Consider the following 14,740-nt stretch of genomic DNA (forward strand, 5'->3'; position numbering starts at 1 on the left):
CAGGCGATTCTCGCTGTTCTAGGGGAATCGGGACTCCCTGGACCAACTGAAGATCAGTTCAGAACGGCTGACACTTAACGATGCCATTCATCAGACAGACCTTTTGAAAACGGATAGCATATGAATTTAACAGCCTATTTTCCAGTTCATATACAACAAGGAAAGACTGGTACGTTATTTCTCTTTAGCTTAAATCATCTGGGTGTTTTTTTTTTTTTCTGAGTAGAATATATTTCTTTTAATGAATGTTGATTAAATGTTGCATTTTCTCATACAGTAGGAAAGCTATGTTGAGGGTGGCTTTAGAATTGGAAATGTCAAATGAGGGAGTATTATAATGGGTATATATATATAAAATCCCAAAATTTTTAATATATATATATATATACATATACATATATGTGTCTCTAGAAATATACAGCCTTATATAACAAATATAATATATTGTATATACATATATATATATATATATATATGGTTTTAAACATCTGTTTGACAGTCTAAAATAGTGTGGATTTTTTTTTTCCTTTTTCATAGGGATACAAGTGACTATTTTGTCTTGAAACCCTGCTTTTGGAACATCAAGGATGGATTATCCCAAAATGGATTATTTTCTGGATGTAGAGTCTGCTCATAGACTCTTGGATGTTGAGTCTGCTCAGAGATTCTTCTACAGTCAAGGAGCTCAAGGTAATACAAGGGGAGCAAGAGAGGAAACTCCTCTCTTTTGCATGTTGGCTTTATATTGACAGTTGAGTGTCAACTGCAGTAGCTTCAGCTCCACAGAAGAGGGTCAGTAACTGGGATTACTAAATCGAAAACAAATCTCTACCAAACTGTTGCCGAAATTGAGGCATGCAATAGAATGGATAAATGCAAACTTCTTGGATGTGGTTAAAAAAAAAGCATCCTACCCAACTTTTGACACAAATGCCCCTTAGACAGCTAGGTTAGAAAATGAATTCCCACCTCCTTGCACGCAAGCCAGAGGTATCTGGAAAGGTATTTGGAATGCTTTTATCCCCCCGGGAAAGGTGAAGTTTGCAGCCACTACACTTGAGGACATCAAGGGCACCCTGACCTGTCTGACTGAAATCCAGCTGAATGAGGGGCTCCTGAGATCAGCTTTGTGCTTCTAGAGCTGCCTTATCTATTTTAGATGAACTTCACGTTACTGCTGGAGGAATTAACAGTGCACTTGGGGAGCAGTGAGGAGCATGCCTGTTGTGAAGTGTGGCTGATGTGTGCATTTTTATTACATATTTCAAGATGGTCAGTTAAGCTCCAGTTGGCTGGCTCTTCCTGTTCCATGGTGTATCGAGAATGTTTTGCCAGCACATTGGAAAGAAGCTGGAGTGTCTTAGGGGGTCTCCTGACAGGCAGGAGATTTTTTTAAAGCATATTTTCTCTTTTCTATGGAATATTTAAAGTATTCAGTCAAAGCAATCTGATGATGGGCATCAGGAGAAAGGCAATGTCCGTATTCTTAAAGAGAAAAGTAGTCAAATTCTTGGAAGTCATAAGGCAGAACTGAGAAGAAATGCTGTTTAGGGATGGCTGGCGTCTCTCACTGTTAGGTGGTGACAGGTACTTCACACGGGGCACTGATGATATCTTCCTTGGCTTTCCCAGAGGTCTCCTCTGCATTGGTTTTACCTCACTGGCAAGCCAATTTCCCACGGCAACCTCAAGGGTTTGCAAGCCTCCTTCTTCTCTGCTTCCATTTTCCTGGCTATGATCCAAGCTTCTTAGAGTCAGGAGGGGCTGGGAAATGATCTGGTTGATTTGCTTGGGTCAGTGTGCTCATCAGCAGGACTTAAGTCAGCAAACGTGATACAACAGCTAATCCTCCCTGCACCTCCGGTTGTACGTAGTCAGCAAATGGTCCTCTCAGCCACCTAAAGAGACATGAATATGTTGCTGAAGTAGGAGAAGAGGGAGAGGCTGGCCAGAACCTCCAGCCTCCTATGGGTCTGCAAGTAAGAAGATGCTAGGAGTAGATGGAGGAAAGGGGCTGAGGCTCAGTCCCCATCTCCAGTCCTGTGTTTAAACATTACTGCGTCTGATCCATTCAATCTGAGTGGGACAATAATGTTCAGTGGTGGAGTCATCTACCTGAGCTGCGTAATGGTCGGCAGAGCAGAGAAGGGGAGTCGAGTTCATTAACAGTATTAAAGATGCCCACTTTGCCTTGCAGTAGAGATAGTTGAAGCTTTTAAGAAGCCTGTGGGCTCCAGGCTTCCACGGAAGGAAAGCAGGCAGGGTGTGGGAGGCTCAGAGGACTCAAAGCAGCCTGGTGGTTGTCAGCAGATGGAGTTTGGGGGTGGAGTGGTCAGAATTGTCGCCATCCGTGACTGTGGTTTAGACAGCAGCGCTGGAATGACTAGAAAAATGCAGGGGAGGTGGTAGCATAAGCCACTGGTGCTCCTGATAGCACATTCATTTTAAGGTAATAGGAACGACATTTCAATCAAAGGATCTTGAATTCATAGTAAGGTGGAGGGGTCCCTAAATATCACCTATTTCGATTTTTTAAAACCCCAGCCTTCCTGAACCAGACATCCAGGTGTACAGCCTAGGAGTCTGCATTTTAAGCAAGAGCTCCAATAATGTTACCTAGCAGCACATCAGTCTAGGGGCCCACATTTAAGGACCAGTCCACCCAGTCCAATCTCTCTCCTGCCTTCCTGGAACAGGAACACCTTCCTCTGCATTAGAGGCAGGATGACACAGTGGTTGCAGACCTGGGACCCTGATCGCTGGGGTTCAAATCATGGGTCTGCCACAGCGAACCTGGACAAGTTCCCCTCTTTGATCTGCATTTCCCTCCCCTGCAAAACACAGAAACCATACTAGTGCCCAGTTCCTCAGTTGCTAGCAGCCTTAATGAAGTAAGATTTTAAGGTGCTGAAAACTGTCTGGCACATAAGAAATGCTACACATCAGCAAATCAATAAAATAAACACCCCTGGCAAAACACTATCTCCTCCTGTGTCTGAAATTTCATATGGAAGCCACTGCCAAACAAGAATGTAGCCTGATAGAAGCTTAATCTCCTATTTTTAGCAAAAAAAAAAAAAAAAAAGAAAGAAAGAAAGAAAGAAAGAAAGAAAGAAAGAAAGAAAAAGAAAGAAAAGAAAAGAAAAGAAAAGAAAAGAAAAGAAAAGAAAAGAAAAGAAAAGAAAATTTTACATGAATTATAAAACATAGTGATTATTTTCTTGTCACATCAAAACCCAACTCAGGGCATAACTGAAAAGTAATGAGTTTGTCTTGGCATTCCCTATCCACCTAGTCTTTTTTTTCACATGAAAAGTGAGACACACACCCCCTTCTTTTCTTCCCCATGCCTTCCCCAAAGGTGGACCACCTAGGGCCGGTGAACCCGTCTCCTTTCTGGACCTCTGCTGTCACTATGATGTGGGACTTGTCACGATACTGCCCCAGGTCCTCCATGGCAGTGTCCTTCCACTTGGCACAGACTCCCCAGACTTTCCTAGAGAATCAGTCCCTGGGCCTGATAAAGGGCTCGGGTGAGTGGGCAGAAGCCTGAAGACCACAGCCTGCACCCCTCCCTTTCAGAACCAGATGTATGTGTTTGAGTGGAGATTCTGAGCACCAGTGAAAAGGGGGCAGCATGGGAGCTGGCTCTTGGGAAAGGCATTTGAGGCAATTAGGGTTTTGTGCTGCTGCTGAATCACAGCACACAGCAGCTATCTTTCTGGCCAGCCTAGCCTGGGGACAGGGGAACAGTAGATCAATAACCCTGATCTGACACCCTCTTCTAAAAGAAGTTCCAACTGGGAGATAAAATGGAGCTGACCACCCAGAATTTGAGTGACCCGGGATTTGATCCCCTCAACTGGTCAGTGATTATTGCCTTTTTGAGTTGTCCATTCTCAAAATCATGTTGATACTTCTGTAGACCGATCAAGTGTTCTTGCAGGTGCAAATACTTTTAAAGGGGGAAGCAAGAAAATCTGAGTTTTATTTTCCACGTTACCATCCTTATATCAGTTTTATTTACAAATTCATAAACTTCTTAGATACCAACCCCTTTTCTACTGATGACATGCAAAATGCTTATCTAAGACCATGATGCTGGAATTATAATGTTTTTGACCCCATCACAGTTATTTTTCAATTCTTTTTGGAAAGTGGCAAAAGGCCTGCCTCTAAGTAGATGTGTTTAGCTAGTAAAACCCAGAGAAGACCCAGAGGGTGAAAAACAAGGACAAAAGATTGCTTTTGCTTTATTGTGGGACAAATTCTTCTGAAAGTCCCAGAGATTTTCCAAAGTCAATCATCAGCTCTGTGGAATAAAGCAGGTTGCTCTGTGGACCTTCATTTTTCCTTGGTTTGGTCCCGAGGTAAGGTAGATGAGTCCACCTCTCTGGGGATTCTGCTTCGGAAAGCATGATGTGTTGCAGAGAACAGAAAAACATCTAGGGTCACCCTGTTCATCATTCATCAGTGAAGGATGCTCTCCCAATTAATCTGTGAGTGCTTCATCAACAATTAAACCTGCTTATTGAGAGGGAATTCGGTGAAGGTCTCCATTAACTCAAAAGGAGAATTCTTGGGGTTGAAGATACACATGGCATAGAGATCAGCCATGTCCTGACATCAACTAACTTGAGTTCACCCACCTTCCAGGTTTCTGACAATGATGACTCACACCCTCAACTTCAGTCTCTGTAATTTTTTACTGAACAGTTGCATGGGGAGGGAAGTCATATTATAAGACCACAAAACTAGCATCCTAGGATTTTCGGGTTGAAAGGGACATTATAGATGGGGGATTCTCTTGGCCCCTCCTGAAACCAAGTAAAACGGAATTTGTGAGGGACAGACCCAGGTCCCAGGGCTACATTTTCAAAAAGCTACTGGGCTATTCTGATGAACACTGAAGGTTGAGAACCACTGTTCTGGATCATTAATCACATGCTATTCAGAAGGTGGTCCTGAACTAACAGCACCCGCTTCATCTCAGAACTGGTTAGAGATGCAGGGTCTCAGGCACCCTAGACCTAGAGAAGCAGAACCCGCACTTGAACAAGATTTCCAGGTAATTTATGTTAGTTCAAGAAGCAATGACTGAATCCAGTGCATATTAGAAACACTTGGCGAGCTTTTATGAACTCAAGACTGGAGTCCCACGACAGATCTATTAAATCCGAATCTTTGGTGGTGAGACTTAAACTTGGGAATCATTTTAATTGTCCCTGGTGATTCAAATGTGCAACGAGGACTCAGAACTACTGACCTCCTGTTTTACAGTACAGGAGGTTTTAGCACGTCATGCGGCTATTCTTGCTTGAGGATCTTTCTCTATCTAGGTCCTTCCCGTAAATAAATCTACAGCATTGGAAAGGTGCAAATGGACTTTTTTAAAAAAGGACTGGGTGCTACCCTTTGCATATTCATTGTATCCATTAATCCTCAAAGAAACTTTGGGAAAGAGGAATTATGATGCTCATTTCACAGATGAGAAAAGACCACACATTTAGAAAGCAACATGGCCAGTAACTGAATTTGAGTATTTCTGACTCCAACAAACTCACAGGTAGTGAAGGAAACATTCATAACCAAATCACACTTCCAGATATGGTGAAGCTCAAGGTGGTTCCACCACATGCCCAGATCACACAGCTTACAGCAAGAAGGTGGAGACGCGTCTTACCACACACACCCATATCCTCTCTGCTGCACTAGGTTTTTCTCCAAGATCACCAAAGTCCTTGGACAATTAAATTTCCTATCAAAGGGAAAATACATTAAAAGGAAGCCAATTGACTAAAGTCACTAGGCAATCACATTTATGACTCCTGCTCACAATTTCCCTCTTTTATCTTTTTAAATAACTCTTGGCATTGGAACCAGGTGCTATACTCATTTCGTCATAGAGCATCTTCTCTGTCTTTCCGGTGAAGGGAAATGCCACTTTTGACAACTGATGAATGCCACAGTTAGCAGCTAAGAGTCTCTTCAAGATGCATTTGGAAATGGAGAGGAATTCATTAAAACCCTCTCTCTCAAACATTTCCTCCACCTTTTGCCCACCCTGTGAAATCTGTCAGAAGAGCTGGCTCTTCAATCGTTAGCTTTGAGTTATTTAACTCGAATGTACTCTAAACCTAAACTCTAAACCTCTGGGACTTCTTGACGTGGCCCCAAGAGACAAGGACATATGGTTATACTCGATTAGTTGCAAATCATTGACAACAGTCATCAGCACAAAATGTGCTCATGCTATTTCCTTTCCTGTGCTTCATGCAAGACCCAACCCAATGTTAACACCTCTGAGAAGCCTTGTCTGACTTTTCCAGGCCTTTCTTCCACAGCATTCTGGTCATGCCTATATTATAGCCTTTGTCATACTGTATTATTCAACTTTCACCACTTACTAGCTGCATGAGCTCACATAAATGGCTTCATGTCTCTAAGCCTCAGGGTCCTCATCAAAATGGACATAATCCTAGCTTCAAATTCATGGGGATTTTTTAGAATTAATAGAGGTGTGCTTAAAAAGTGTTCAGTACATTATTTATCATTATTGATTAATCATCAATGCTTTTGTTTTATTATTACTGAGGTGTCTGTTACATACCTAGAGAGCAGTGATCTCCCTAAATACCATTTTCTGGGTGCCTAGTATCATCCTTGGTATAGAGTAGGAGAATTAAGATGTAGTAAATGTCTCTATTCTATTGAACTCAAGGAATGAAAAATGCTTAAATCTCCATTACAAAGAGATACTTGGGATTCAGGGAAATAACTTTTGACAATTGAAGATCTGGAAAATAAAACCTTCTAGGACCTTTAAAGAATTCAAATCTTTAGTTGAAAATAAGAGGCTGCTGAAGGCCAAAGGGAGGGACAGGTAAAAACAATTTTCAAATACATACAGGTTCAGGAAACAGAAAACGTTATCAACTTTGCTAGATCTCCCATAAAACAGAAGTAATTAAAAAATCAAAAGCAAAAAGAAAATAAAGCAGGAGAGATTTTGTGTACTATTGAGGAGCATTAACTTTTTAAATAGATTTACAGCGCCCCTGAATAGTACCGTTCGTAGAAGAGCTCTTTAATATATGAATCTATGATGACTGAGTTTTTATTCTGCCTTAAAGTAAGAGTTGTGGAATAAGCAACCAGTCAACATTTATTCTGCTGAACTCAACTGACATTAGTTCAAAAGCTGTTCTGAACATGTTCAGGAAACTAGCTCTGAGCTATATCTCAGCTGAGACACCTTTCCCGTTCCTTCTTCATATCCTTACTGCCTAATCCAGTGCTTACATTCTGTGCTTGACTTGCCCTCTAACTAGCTTCCATTCACACTCCTGCTTCTGACCAGACTCAATGGAAGGTGGCTGTAGACACCCACCTAAACTGGAGACACTTATTTTGAGAACCACTCACTGGAAGCCTGGCCATGGTGTTTCTAGGAGTCTTGCTGAGTAGATGCCAGGTTGTCTTCCTTCTTCCGGTCTGTCCCCTGAGACCTTCATGTCGTGGTTTTAGATGTGGTTTATAATGGGACCTACAGATCAAATTTGCTCCATAAGGACTGAGGTAGAAACAGTGATTGCATAGCAACCTGATCCCCATGTAAGGCGTGATTGCCAACAGGATCATAACCTTTTCCATTCACCAATCTTATGTCTTCCTTTTTGCCCCTCAGAGTCCTGCTAAGACCAACACAACTAATCAGCCACATCCATCTGTGTCCTCGTGGGCATGTCCTTACCATGTAGGATACATGTAATTTCCAGACCTATGTCTCTGAGAGGTGCTTCAGAAACCACTTTTCACAGAGAGTTTCTAGCCTTACTTTCATGGCGCTCAAGTCCTCACCTTCAACAAATACTTGCTTTTTGTCTTTTTTCTTTTCCTCTAAAATTTTATCCAGGAAGCAGCACGCTGTGCTTCACTCATGGATGACAAGCTAACTAGCAAGCCTTCCCTCCTAACCTCCCACACACTCCAGTTTAGACCTCTAATTGCTCACATGCAGGCTCTCCAAACCTGTGTTTAATACAAGGAACATTCTGTGTGAAGGAGAGGGTGAAGGCAGATTAAGAGAAAAAATACTGTGGAGATAGCGAGCTTGCCAATTTCATCGATAGGTAGATAACCATAAAATTTAATCTTCCATTTCTGGAGTATGCCATTGGAACAGGGCAATTCTCGGTACACAAAGTAGCCTCCGTGGTGCCAACAATTTACCTGCACTCGGTCTTCCAAAGCTCTTTGTGCCTTTGCTCCCAGCAAGCATCTGCTTTGCCATGTATTGTGATTCAGAGCTCATAAGTAATGTAGGATATGAGGACAAGAGGAAGAGAGAGAAAAGACCAGAGGATGAGAAACAGAAAGGGAAAAAAATGATACGAAAATACAATGAGATAATTGCAATCAATTAATAACTCCTGCTTTCACATAAGACATATGAGAGAGTGGATTACATATTCAGCTCACACACAGCCAGCGTCAGCCATGACCCAATTAGCATAAACAAATCACAGGTGCTTGGGAAAGAATTCTCATTTTCCCAAATAAATCTGTTTTCCTAAAAACTTTCAGTACCACCTTCTGGGACTGAGTTGGCAGAGGCAAGGATAGGGAGCCTAGCACATTAAAATCAGTTCACGGCTAATACTATTTTTAATATTTTAAAGAATATTTCAGTAAACAATTAGACCCAAACGCTCGTGCATAACCACAGATTGAATATTGGTGTGAATAGTACTTCTGAAATGTTAGGACTGAACAGAGAGATTATGTTGGAGATCTATGTATCTTTTTTCAATTATAAAAGCAAAACAAGGGTAGTATTAAAATATTTAGCTAAAAAATGGGAAGGAAAATCAACCCTACACAACTATCTTTGACCCTTGAACAATACAGGGGTCGGGACACCTACTCCCCATGCAGTCAAAAATCAGTGTATAACTTTTGATTCCCCCAAAACTTAACTGCTAATAGCCTGATGGTGACAGGAAGACTTACCATTGATAAAATATCAATTAACACATATTTTGTATGTTATATGTATTATATATTGTATTCTGACAACAAAGCTGAAGAAAATGTTATTAAAACAATCATAAGGAAGAAAATACATTAATACATTACTGTACAAAAAATCCGCCGATGAGTGGACCAGCACAGTTCAAACTCATGTTCAAGGGTCAACTGTGCATGCGTATAATGAATATCTTCTGCCAGTCTATGCTTTGCTTTTTTACTTTCTTAGTGGTATATTTTAATAAGTAGAAGTTTTTAATTTTGACGAAATTGGTAAATATTTTTTTCTATTATGGTTAGTCCTTTAACAAATCTTGGCTATCCTGAATGTTATGGAGATATTTTTCTGTGTTGTTGTTGTTGTTGTTGTTGTTTTAAAGCCTTGTAGTTTTAGCTTTCACATTGAAGCCTGGATCCATCTTAAATGCATTTTCCATATGATACGGGGTAGAGGAGGGATTGCCTTTATTCAAGTATTCTTATTACAATGGACATTCTAATTGTGATCATTGAGAATAGAATATTTTACTTATTCTCTTTTCTCTAATGCTTTCTCCCTTTCCCCATATTCTTTATAGTCTTTATGTTAGTCAGATCAAAAGTGACTTATCATAGATGTGGTTTATATATCTTTGGAGTTTGTCCTTTACATGAAATTTGAGTAGGAAAGTTGACACTCCATTTTTAAGTTACTCTCAAAAGACTGAAGAATTCCCAAATTGGACTTTTTCTTGAAAATTGATTATCTACATGGCATAAAATAACCAAAAATCTAATACAGTTCTTTGTTTACAATTGTGAATGTTGGTATACCTTTTCTATAACTACTGGAATTAGAAATAATTGAATTTATTATTCTGCCATGTACTGTTACTTAAAATGTTTTTGTACATTTAAGGTATTCTAGATATTATTTACTCTAATAGTCCTACTATCCATCTATTTTCCTATTATTCAACTATCAGAAAGTGCTCAATGTCTATTTCTGTACATAAAATTGTTCACAATTTATTTGCAGCACTTTACTTTTGTTATACATATACTTTACTATTTTGGCTGATTAATAGAATTTCAACACATAAAGCACATTCATTCAGCTGAACATTTGACAAATATTTATTGAGCACCTATAGAGTACCAAGTACTATCTATATATGACTTCAGCAGTCAACAAAACAGACAAAAACTTGCCTTTATGGAGCTTATATTTTAAGTGAGATTTTTCACTTTGATGTATATCCCAAATATTTACCTTTCTTTAAAAATGAATATTCAGATATTAACGATATGTCTGAATTATTTGCAGTAGATAATTATATGTCCATTACATATAATTGCACGTCCCCCTTTTCATAATGTAGAGTTCCTTTGAGAAATTGCTACCCAGCCAGGAATTAGACTTCCTAGACCCTCTTATAGCTTTGGTAGCACCTACAATCAGTTCTTGCCAATGGAATGACAACAGAATTAGTGTGTCACTTCCAAGCCAAGGTATTTTAGAAGTGGGTACACCTTCTCTATGCCTTTTTTTTTATTTATTTAAAAAAAAATTTTTTTTAATTTAAATTCAATTTAGTTAACATATACTATGTTATTAGTTTCAGGGGTAGATTTACTGATTTCATCAGTTGCACATGACACCCAGTGCTCATTCCATCAAGTGCCCTCCTTAATGCCCATCCCCCAGTTACCCCATCCCCCACCACCTCCCCTCTAGCAACTCTCAGTTTCTTTCCTAGAGTTAAGAGTTTCTTATGGTTTGGTCTCCATGCTCTTTTTTTGCCTTTTACTGGCTGGATGCAGTTGACAACAAGGCCCTAGTGGATGATAGAGCATAGAGGGAAAGTGCTAATCACAGTTTCACTTCAAATAGGAAGGAAGACCAGTAACTCTGACTCCAATGTGAACAAAAAAATACATTTTACTCTGTTAAGGTACTGAAATGTAAGGTTGATTTGATAAATTAGCATTACCATAACAAATATACGTGCCTTGTTCATACTGAAGACCGTTAGTCTGAATGGGTATGATGTTTATCTGAGAAAAGGACCATTATCCTTGATCTAGTACAATTTCAGAGTTGCCAAGAAAAGTGATCCTGAAGGAGGCAGTCAGCGAGGTAGCCTCCCAACGGGCAAGGCCAACACCTAAGAGGAGATTTTTGCTAAATACTGAGGCCAACACAAAATTAAATGCATCTCTTAGCAGTTAGTGACTTAAAGAAAAAAGTTGTGTAAGAAAGTAATTTTGAGGACTCTGCGGCCCATGAACCAAACTTGCATAGTTATAATATCAAGTGGGTACTATCGGAATTTTGATAAAATAATTATTGCTGAGGAATGTGGAGGAGATATGGTGTAGGAAAACCATGTCCTTCCTCATTCTCTATGGTAGTGAGTGTAAACTGGGTCAAAAAATAATATATGTATGCTTTATATGCTCAGATGGGAACAGAATTTGTTGCCTCTGTAGGAGTTGAACCACTGACTAGAAACAGAGGAGGGAAGGAGATTTTTTATTTTTTCACTTCTGAATATTGTACCTTGTAAATAATTACCTATTTAAAAATACATTTTTAAAAAAATGCAATATAGCTTGTGAGAATTTATTAGTATCAGGGAAGATATAATTTCCTGAATTTCAACAAAATCCATTATGAAAATTGGTGGATGGGATTGCAGAATTGACACCATAATTTAGCAAGCACCCTCAATGATATCCTTCCCCTAAAACCTATAAAGTTTCCAAGGTTTTCACTTATAACGGCTATTAAAATCAGTGCTGAAATAAACTGAACTTAGAACTAACCCTAAAGCGATCAGTCAAGATTTTTTTTTAATGTGAGAGAGAGAGAGAGAGAGAGCAGGAGCAGGGGGAGGGACAGAGGCAGAGGGAGAAACAGACTCCCCGCTGAGCAGAGAGCCCAACATGGGACTCGACCCCAGGACCCTGGGATCATGACCTGAGGTGAAGGCAGACACTTAACTGACTGAGCCACCCAGGTGCCCCAATCGATATGTTTTTAAATGTTGAAGCACATTCAGTTATTTGGGTCGTTGAAAAGTTTATGTTGCATCATAATACATCCCTAATATATGATATTCCAAACTTTCAATCAAATAAACAAAAAATTACTTATTTATCTTAATTCATCTGTTAACTATCTCTTGTGTGTATTTTATAGCATATATAAAATATACATACAGTACAACACTGATCCATGGATTAAGAACTACGTTCTTGGGAATGCAGGTTCAGTAAGCTCCAGCGGGCGGGCTGCTGAGTCCACTTTGGAGACATCCATATCTGCCACAAAGCTCAGAGAGAGCACCTCTGATGGGAGTCGGCAGATCAAGGCTGTCTCAGAAGCACGGCTTGAGCTGAGACTTGAAGGCTGATAGGATTTAAATAAGGGTTAGGATGAGAAGGGCATTATAAAGCACGAAGACATAGAGGGAACTCACAAGGCTTCTTCAGGCTACTAAAGCAAGTCTCCAACTGGGGTCTTGGCCCATCTACAACAGCATCACTGAAGCCATTGTTTAAAAGGCCTTCCCCAGACCTATTCAATCGAAAGTTCTGGTGTAGGGGAGTCAAAAATACTCATTTTCATCAAGCTCCTGATAATTTTTAGGCTTACCAAAATTTGAAAAATATCTAATTCTGTGAAAATACACTGGAGGCCATGTGGATATGTATTGCAGAGCCATTATAGGTGATTACAAAAAAAAAAAAAAAAACAGCCGTCAATCCCAAAAAAGGAAATTGAGAAATGGCTCCTTTGACGTATTCATCACAGATGGGTCAGCCATATTACCAATACTTAATTCATTTACAATATTGGCATTTGCATGGAGTCCTGACCACTCTCCTGTTAATGGAATAAAGAGAATTGAAAAGTTTCAGCTCTATCCGTTGTTTGAGTGTTGGACCGTTCTATTGTTTAATTACCTTTGAACTCTAGAAAAAGCCCAAAGAGGCAACAATGTTGGCTGCCACATTCCGCTCTGCCTGCTTATCCTAAGGCAAAATTAAATGTACTTTTCAAATCGGTCGATAAATGTTTCAGTTGTTGAAAAGCCCCCTTGTGTCATTAACTGCTCTTGGCCCATATATATTCTCAGGCTCTTCTTCTGAGTTTCACACCTTTGTTACCACTAATGCAATTGTAAGGTAGGAAGATGGAAAAAAAATAAATAAATTCCTAGACTCGTATCTTCCACAACCTGTTTTCAGAACAATGTGTGGAACTCATGGTGATCATATTAATATTTAACATAATCTGACTATAATTTAGCCTCAAAATATTTTATTCCAAAATGTCATGTTCCATGGTATTATGTTGATACATTTGTAATCTTGGTTCATATTATTGCCACTTTGTAACAAAGGGCTTGTGTTTTTATTTTCCTCCTGTGGAGAAAAGATGCAAGACACATTCCAGGCTACGTTAAAATGAAACCCTGGTACCAGTTAATGTGCATTAGGATTACAATAAAAGCACAGTGCCAACTTAAACTGTGTGCTTTCCTTGCATTTCTCACTCAAAAAGGGGGAATATTTGACAAAACACTTTACTTTTTAAAAATAAAATATGACCGGGCTACCTGGGTGGCTCAGTCAGTTAAACGTCCAACTCTTGATCTCAGCTCAGGTCTTGATCTCAGGGTCCTGAGTTTGAGCCCCGCATTGGCCCCAGCATGGAGCCTACTTAAAAAACTAAAAAATAAAATAAAATAAAAAATATGACCTAGGTGCCACACAGAAATGCAGAGCTATGAAAGCATATTCTAGGTGCATGCATACCAATTTGAAAGATGAATACGAATAAGGCCAAGTAGAGAAAACAACCTTCTAGATGAAGGGGTTAAGTGAAATACAGGTGACCCTTGAACAAAGCAGGGGTTAGAGGTGTGAATCCTGTGCACAGCTGAAAATCTGCGTGCAACCTTGACTTCCTCAAAACAAAACTAATAGCCTATGTTGACCAGAACCCTTACTGATAACAGAAACAGTTGTAACACATAGTATATAATACATGTACTGTATATATTATATGCATATAATACAATATATATTCTGTTATAATACAGAATATATAGAATATATACTGTATTCTTACAATAATGTAGGCTAGAGAAAAGAATATGTTATTAAGAAAGTCATAAGGAAGAGAAAATACATTTACGGTACTGTACTATAGTTAATCAAAAAAATCCACGTATAAGTGGACCTGTGTTGTTCAAGGGTCAACTGTGTTTTAATTTTTTATACTGACTTTTGGTCACTCTCATATCCATTCAAATTTTTACAAAGTTACATTGTGGCATATACAAAATTGGAGTTATGAATGAAGTCTCTTCCAGGACTGGCTGAAGAATATCATGTTTTAAGGCTTGGGGTTCAGAGTAACAGATCTGATTTCACACTATGATTTCCACACCATAGCTTGTGACATGAAGTTATTTAATCTCTCTTTGCCTGGCTTTTCCCTTTTGAATGCAAATGAGAATAAGAGTTCTTAATCCAAAGAGTTATTTTGAGGATTAAGTGAAACAAAATGCATTTCACAAACTATGGTCCAACAGATGATTTGCAGATAATACTTATGAACTCTTTTATAATAACAATGTGTTTGTTTTCATCATGTTTTAGAAAAAATGTAAATTAAAGAAATTTAATGAAAATAGAAAGCTATATAATTAGACTT

At 39.1% G+C, this 14,740-nt stretch overlaps 1 protein-coding gene across 2 annotated transcripts in view; it reads left to right on the forward strand.

Annotated features, from left to right (window-relative positions):
* Nucleotides 1-542: 542 nt before the first annotated feature.
* The window catches only part of PHACTR1 (phosphatase and actin regulator 1), a 528,218-nt gene continuing 514,020 nt past the window's right edge, over nucleotides 543-14,740 (forward strand). For both annotated transcript variants that reach the window (XM_087858043.1, XM_087858044.1), the window contains exon 1: nucleotides 543-690. In XM_087858043.1, coding sequence (XP_087714169.1) covers nucleotides 588-690 — 103 coding nt within the window. In that variant the 5' untranslated portion in view covers nucleotides 543-587. The remainder of the gene's footprint in view (nucleotides 691-14,740) is intronic.

Source organism: Ursus americanus, chromosome 32 (genome assembly GCF_024610735.1).
Source record: "Ursus americanus isolate L20-20 chromosome 32, mUrsAme1.1.p, whole genome shotgun sequence".
Lineage (NCBI taxonomy): Eukaryota > Metazoa > Chordata > Mammalia > Carnivora > Ursidae > Ursus > Ursus americanus.